The sequence below is a fragment of the Haliotis asinina genome, chromosome 1 (assembly GCF_037392515.1).
Source record: "Haliotis asinina isolate JCU_RB_2024 chromosome 1, JCU_Hal_asi_v2, whole genome shotgun sequence".
NCBI classification, from domain to species: domain Eukaryota; kingdom Metazoa; phylum Mollusca; class Gastropoda; order Lepetellida; family Haliotidae; genus Haliotis; species Haliotis asinina.
The window spans coordinates 6146860-6155049 of NC_090280.1; the positions used below are offsets into that span (position 1 = coordinate 6146860).

The following is an 8190-nucleotide window of genomic DNA, read 5'->3' on the forward strand; positions in this document are numbered from 1 at the left end:
CAGTCGTACTGCAACAGCTTGAAGATTAGTTTTAAGGACGACAGGGCTTTGGAGTACATTATGCCTCACAAGGATGGATGATCCTCCCGTGGCTCTATCAACCGGAGGAGAAAAAGAATGGCATGCATTGAACTGACGCAAACTGAAATTGTCTGCTTTAGATATGTTTCTTGCAGACAGAAAGCTGATGGACTAATGTCCTGGACCAATAGTAGTAAGTCGTTAAAGTTGGTTTTTAGTCCTCGGCAATTCCACTGTATAATATTGTTTTGAGAAGCTATCTTTTGGGAGGTATGATTGGGGATCTACCCCGTACCTTTTTAGAGGGCGATACGCTATGCGCCCGTGGCGGGATGTTTTCAGCCACATCCATTCTTTCAAGAGATCCAAACTTATTGACTAGTTGGATCGGATTATCTGACTCCTTTGAAATCCTATCACTTTGATGTCCTTTCTAAGATTCAGTTCTTGATTTGTTTTGTTTCACATTTTTTTAGCTATGTGTGGTTTTCGTGCTTGAGACTTCTTCAGAGAGATGATGATTGGCCTTGAGAAAGAGTCTGTATGTCAGAGCATGAATCAGATGTTTGAGTTGACTGTTCGTTTGAATATATTTGAGGCGCTTCAGGGTTTAACCATGTCAAATCTGTCTGGCAGTCAACAGATAATGTTGTGACTTTGGTGGTTATTTTAGGGGTTGTCTGGAGGACAGGCGCATAAATGTCTGTGCCTTCCTCAGACTGGTCAAGTTTCTTTGCTTCAGAAAAACTGATGTTTCTGAAAAATTTGATTATATGTATTATGTATTTTCATTGGGTGTTTCCAGACAGTCTTTACAGTATGATGGGTCACTCCATGAACAGTTGGTACATTGTTTAGTCTCACTGTCACAATCTTCCGTTGTATGAGTTTGCTCACCGCAGTGAGCACATGTGACAAGTCTTGTGCACGTATTGACGCCATGGCCAAATCTTTGACATCTGAAACACCTTAATGGGTTTGGAATAAAGGTGTCAACTTTGATATTGCTGTAACGTGCTTTTATTGATGTTGGGGCAGTCGGCGTTGAAAATGAAAAAAAGGTACGTATTAGTTGGTTGTGTTTGTGAGTTCTTTCTTGTTGAGAACCGTTTAACAAACATAACGCCTTGATCTCTCATCTCAAACACTATGTCAGCTTCAGTCATATATCAGCAAACAACTGATCCCTGTCTCGTACAATGCCTTTACTGGTATTGAGTGTTCCATGTGCTGTAACTGAAACAGGAATGCCGACAGACGAAACTGTTGACATAAGGTTGGTAGATTGCTGTCACCTGTTGCATTCTATCAGCAACGAACCTGATCGCAATCGTCAGACGTTTTTAACCTCACCGGCTATGCCTTGAATACCCTTAGATATGGCAAAAGGGTTACGTTTGAGACTTGTTCTGTCAACTGTTTCAAGCACTAAAAATCGTGGCCAATGTTCTACAGATTTTAAAGGTCGCTGCTCATCTTCATTGTCCAGTAGACGTTTTGTTCCTTTTGGAAGGAGTTTGGTATTCCATGTTTGTTGGTTATATGGTTCATCATCCGAGCTCCCCGCCCACCACGGAGTATCACAAGGACAATGCTAAACACAAGTGGGCCTCCAACTCACAGCACCAAGGATACCCGGATCATATACTGCTGCAGAAACATTAAAAATATTAACAGTTCCACCAGATTGGCCCATGAGCCACTGCCTTCTGGGCATAAGACTCTAGGCAAAGTTCATGTAAACAAAATTCTAGTCAAATAATATTCTGTGAAGAAAGGGAGCCAAGACTAAAATTCAAAAAATTCCAAATCAAATTTTGTGCAATGACATAAAATCCATGCACAGGGCTTGGCATGATCAGCCGATTGGTTGAACCGGGACCATTCAACCACCCGTCTAAGCCAAGTCAGGGCCAAAGTGGTGTATTGAGCAATAGGAACAATGGTCCTGCTCCCATGCCGTCAACCACCAGGATCCCCTCCTCCACCGACACAGGGCCGTAACCCACGGCAAACAGGTTGGTGGACCAAATATGCCCCCCGGTCCACACCCACCCAGCACCCACCACGAGGAGGTGGCTCGCCACACGTGTAAATTCATGTCAGTGCACTTATGCGCAACCTGTGAATACCGGTGTTAGAGGAGCATCAATAAATCCATAAATACCAGTTTACAATTTACATTTTTTCTCACTCTAAGTATGTGGTACAACACAAGGGTTACAGTAAGTTAATATTTTCTGTGCGAAGTAGCATGCAGAATTCATGTCTCGACGATTGGTTGTATATAAAAAAATAGAGGAAATATTTATTACTTCTGAACATCTCAGGCATTTAAGTAGTACATTATACACATCTTCCTGCGCTAATTTACAAGGTGAATATTGGATATCTATAACAGTTGCAATTTGGGCACATATTGTCGCTTGGACTTGGATGTTGTGAGCTTTACATCCAAATTTAGCAACGTACGAGTAAGTTGTGGTGATTTAATGCAATATTTGTATTCTGAATAAAAGTTGACACAGGTTGATGACGTTATTACTTTTTCCAGTCGTGTTGATGAATGTCTTTAATTTGCATCTCTGCTTGAATACTTCGATGACATATTGTGTTCATACTTATATATAATGATGGACACGATGTTTGAGAATGTATTACTCCATCAAGTGAATGATGCACAGAACATATATATGTATATGTGAAAAAGGTAAGAATGGTAAACTGACACTTGACAAGGAGGACAACTACAGAACATAGTACTTCATAACAGCAACGTTCAAGTACACAGTCAGTATAGAAGCCGGGTGTAAAAACGGGTGTAAATGAGTACTGAGAGGTATTATGCACTGTTTTTCTATTTGCAAAATAAGCAATGGGAGGAAGAAAAAAATATTAGGATGTATTCCAAATCCCCCTCAATGTCTAAATGCCATGCAAGCTTTTTATGCCCTTGTTTGTGATTCTAATATGAAGCTGACGTACACACGCAGTTCTCTACAACACTACATGTACGAAAGCTGTGGTTTAATTCAGACTGTTAACAGGCTAGAAACGCAAGGAAAACCGTTCATAACTAAATGCGACTGCCCGCCATACCTTCAAACAAAACAAACAGCAATCTTGGAGGAACTGTATCTCCAAAATAAATTCCCACGCGCCAATGTCTAATATACGGACCAAGGTCCAAAATCTGCTGTTGACCATCTTAAAGATCGTGCTAATTTAATGACTGCCTAATTGACAAAAAACCACTCGCCAAACATGTACATGTATTACGCACATTATGCCCCTGTGTTCCAGGGGTATCAGAAACAACCGGGAAACACGCTACGTTTGAATCACACAACGGTAACAACTGCAATGAAGTGTCATTACATGAGCTACCTGCAGCTCTTGAGCAAGCTTATGACAGTGCAGCCGGTGATGTCAATACCCATATCGCACCCCTATATCTCTTACTATTAAACACACACACATTAACATATATTTATTAAGAATATTTATGTATATTTATGCACAAAATAATTATGCATATTTATTTATTCTGAGAATGTACGAAATGTGAAATTATGGATTTTATCATGAGGCGAAAATATACCGAAAACCTGTTGAATTGCTACCCAGAACAACGAGAACCCGCCGTTGCCTTCTTGTGCAGGTGAATTCTGAACCAAAAACGTAAACAATAATGACCTGATGGTGTGAAATATATCCATTTCTTATTCGTTCGTGCAGAGAATCCTGACATTTACGTAGGGTTATATTCAGTAGAAGTTATATAAGGGCAATCTCCCTCTATTAATTAAATAAGTTCCCGAAGCTGCATCTGATGGGCACTTGGGACATAAACCTTAGCATGTGGCGTGATCTCAGTGTACGTTTTTCAGAGCAATTAGAACAGTATATATTTGCAGCCTCACTTTCAACTTTTTACAGTGTATGCTAAACACAACTAACAAGGAGGCTAAACAACATTATTTTTAGCTGAAAAATATTTTTTAAATTGAAGTCTTTGCTAGTGACGGAAAATAGCACGATTTTTCATTTTGAATCATTTGGTTTCGGAAATCTGCAATGTCATATAGACTCTTGCTGTAGATTTGATGTAGTCATCAAATACTAATACATTTCATAGACCAGGTTGTTGTCCAGTCGAAAATGATTATATATAATGAACGACTTTCACGAAATGGCACGCGCAACCATCACGGTACTGAAAGGAAATGCCAGCCTATCCACTGATACTCAGCCGTTGATGAAATCTGCTAATGCATGTATGCTTATAAATTAGTCTGACTTGAAATACTGTGTAATAACCATTTGAAGTCTGGTGTACAATATCTAAACCATATTCTAACTCAATGTCATAATTACAACACTCAAAAAATACATCTCAGGTATCTGGCATGTGTATAGGTTTGTTGGTAATTTCCACACACAGCAAGTGTTTGGGGAAACAATGTATTGAGGCTTGATACCTTCTCAGCATCAAATGTGGATTTACTGATTGCATGAAAATCGGTATAGCTATATGTGCGTTATTCAGTCTAGCAGACAGAGCTTGTGTGGGAAATCATGTCAGTTGGTCAGTGGTTTAGGGAAGGCAATGACTTTAGTGATTCAGCTTTTACAGATCCCACTCACATAATCTGCGCCCTGATGAAACTGTGAAAGAATCACCGAACAAGTATTTGAAAGCTGTGAAAAGCTGGAACTTTGTGAATAACACTTGCTTCATGAATCACTGGAATAAATATCATAAACCTACAATGGTTTCTTTGCAATAACTAGCACTGGAAATAGTGAAGGAACATAGCAAATATTTTCACCTTGTAAACATCTAGAAGAAAAAGTATTGTTTTGGGGTTAAATAGTCTGGATTTAGTGATATTTGTATACGATGGCAATATGTTTCTTTTCACAAAACAAAAGCAAACATGTTCTGATTGTGCATGAAACCTTTTGGAAAAGCAGAGAGGAAAATGCATGCCTGTCAACTTCTATATGATGGAGAGCACAGGTTTTAAGGATGTATTTTACTTTTTCATCACATTAATAGCGCACTGAAGGTTGATATGTAATTGTGAAAACGACATATGAAAACATAATTAAGGCAATCATTTGAAATGAAGAACTCTTGACAAAGGAAGCTGGATGCTGGCAAGTGAAAGCAAAGACCACTATTACAAATCGGTGAATATAACTATCCAGTGGTCATATTTAACGGAAACAGATTTCAATAAGAATTACAACTTACATGACAACTTACATGAAAGAAACCAGGAGCTCGTAGTCGATCCCATTCCATGAGTCATTCGATCACACTATATGCTTATCACACGGTATGGGTCACGCCAATGAGCATCTGTAGAATATCTAAACATCCTAAAATTATCACCATGACTCTTGTGTCGTCAGAATGACCCGTCTACAGTATATAAGGAACAGGAATCTTAAGGCTTTCTATCAGGCTTGAGCAACATTTCAACAGAACGACATACATTTCTCTGCGCTGACCATCAACGTTGGATTATGAGTCGCCAAATCTCTATTGATTCAGATGCCAAGAGCAGCTCCGACGATGGTGAAACCTTTCACTTGGCTGTTATTGGGGATAGTGGAGTTGGAAAGTCAACCTTTACTTCCAGAATTACCAAACACTGGACAGACCTTTCCGCCACTGTTTCAAAGAAAGGTAGTGAACCTGCTGAAGATCTTGGAATCAATGGGCAGGGTCTCACAGTCGATATTATAGACACATCAACAAAGAAGAGATTCTCATTCCTACAGAGATTCTGCACCTGTGATGTGTACGTTTTGGTGTACTCTTTGGTGTCCGATGCATCTTTTGAGTCTGCGGTAGCTGCTAGGGAGAAGATCCTCCAACAGAAAGGACCCACAGTCCCAATTGTATTTGTGGCCAACAAGACGGATATTGCGGACTCTGTAGACAAGACAGAGAGAGTGTATCGAGATCTCAACATAAGCTGCGAATGGGAACATGGACATGTTGAAATCTCAGCTGAACAGGATACGAGCATCATCCAGGTGTTAGAGCAGATCATGAAACGGCATCACAAATATGTTTCTGAAACTAAACCAAAGACTGTTTCTCGTCTAACGTCAATTAGGAAATTCTTTTCCAGGAACACAGAAAACTGATTTTGTATTCGTTTGTATTCGATTTAAGGAAATTGTGCTTCAAAATACATTTTGACTTATAAACACATTTTGTTTGTGAAACGTTGTTTGTTTGTATGTACGTTACAGTGATGCCTTTTGTAAATAAAATTATGTAAATATCAATATTGCCTTCATATTTGTCTGTTTGATCTACTGAGCGAGTTCAGTTTCACCAGAAATCGGCTTCACACATTGCACTCATGTGTATTATTTATGATTTCTCCTTGGGTAACGTGTGGTTCCGTTGTTTGAGGCACTTCACATTAATTACTCATCCAGAAACCCCTCATGATGAGTTCGAACCCCGGTTGTCCCTTTCTACATTTTATATATTGCATTACTTTTTGCTTTACAAGGATATGGATTCGAAAATCCATTCTATGGGCAACTTTAAATTAATTCAAGAAGAAAGTATTCACTATGATGTGTACTCCTACCGTACCGTTATTTTGAAGATATTCATACTATGAGGCACCCATGAAAAGGCACCTCTTGGTGCTGCGTAACGCTAAGAGCTCTTCAACTCTTCAACCCTTGTGAATCCGGGCGTATATTTGGTCCACAGCACTCCATTGCTGGCGACCCGTGAAGGTCCAGGGTAGAATAGGTCCTCAGCAACACATGCTTGCCATAAAAGATGACCATGCTTGTCGTAAGATGAGATTTACAGGATCGGGTGGTTAGCCTCGCTGACTTGGTTGACACATGTCATTAGTTCCCAATTCGAACTGAATTATCTGGTCCAGTCTCGAATATTTACAGAATATTGCTGAGTGCGGCAATTTGTTAGCCTTAAACCGAATTCAGCAACCTCTGGGTTGCACCCCTGTGTCGGTGGAGGACGGGGCTCTGGTAGCTGAGGCACAAGGAACCTACAACCGGAGTGGTATTTAGGTACACTTCAAAATGCTGTATAGCTGACAAAAGATCTGATTCTCTTTCTCAATTGTTTAATCATTTATTTAATGCTAGTCAAACTTCTTGGGAAAATAACAAACTAGATGTTCAATTCCTGAATCATCCTCTTGAATCAGGAAGCACCTGAACCTACATCACTTGCATCAATTTGAAACTTAAATGCTTTCTCAAAATCTGGTGTCTGCATTATTGGTGAATTCATGAGTATGGGTTTGACCTTTTCAAACGCAGTCTGATACCTGCTCTCCCACTGGAATTTTACCTTTTTCCCCAAAAGTTTTGTAAGTGGTGATGCAAAAACATCATTCACACTTGGCTAGGTTCACGGTCAGTTTTGCTTCAGACAGTCTTTCGAAGAAAGGACGACTTACCTTGAGATGGCCTTCCCACTCCATGCCGTAACTGATGAAATCGTCGATCTAAGCCTCAATTCCATCAAGACCAGAAGTGACATTGTTGATCAGTCTCTGGAACATCGCTGGTGCGTTTTTCAGACCAAATGGCATCACTGTATTGATACAGTCCATCTGGTGTCACGAATGTCGATATTTTCTTTGCCGGGTCTGTAAGTGGAACGAGCCAGAAGCCCTTCAGTAAGTCAAACTTACATATATCTAGCTTGACTCTCAGAATTGGATATGAATCGGTTCGTGAGAGTGCATTGGCAGTTTTCATGTCAGCACAGCAGCGCTGGCCATCTCCACCAATCTGCGGCACAAAAACACATGGTGAACTCCACGGACTGTCACTGGGTTCAATAATGTCATTGTTCAGCATGTATTTCACTTCCTAGTGAAAGTACTCATGAATCAAATCTGACGTTTGAAGTTTTTGTTCAGGGGAAAAATGTGACAGTTTCTCATCAAGGTGAGCCAGTACATCAGACTTTCTTACCTTTGATGAAACCTCACTAAGATCATGACCATAGCTGACACCATCATCCATGTTGTCAACATGTTCACCACTGTCTTTAGTACAATCAGTACCTGGGGAGAGTGTGGTAATTCAGTTGACATGTTTGTTCTCTAGCCTGTCATGATATTTGTTAATCATGTTTACATGACA

At 40.0% G+C, this 8190-nt stretch overlaps 1 protein-coding gene across 1 annotated transcript; it reads left to right on the plus strand.

Moving 5' to 3' along the window:
* Positions 1-5556: 5556 nt before the first annotated feature.
* LOC137285314 (uncharacterized) lies at positions 5557-6186 on the plus strand. Its single transcript, XM_067817705.1, has one exon. The coding sequence runs from the start codon at positions 5557-5559 to the stop codon at positions 6184-6186; it is 630 nt and encodes a 209-aa protein (XP_067673806.1).
* Positions 6187-8190: the final 2004 nt, after the last annotated feature.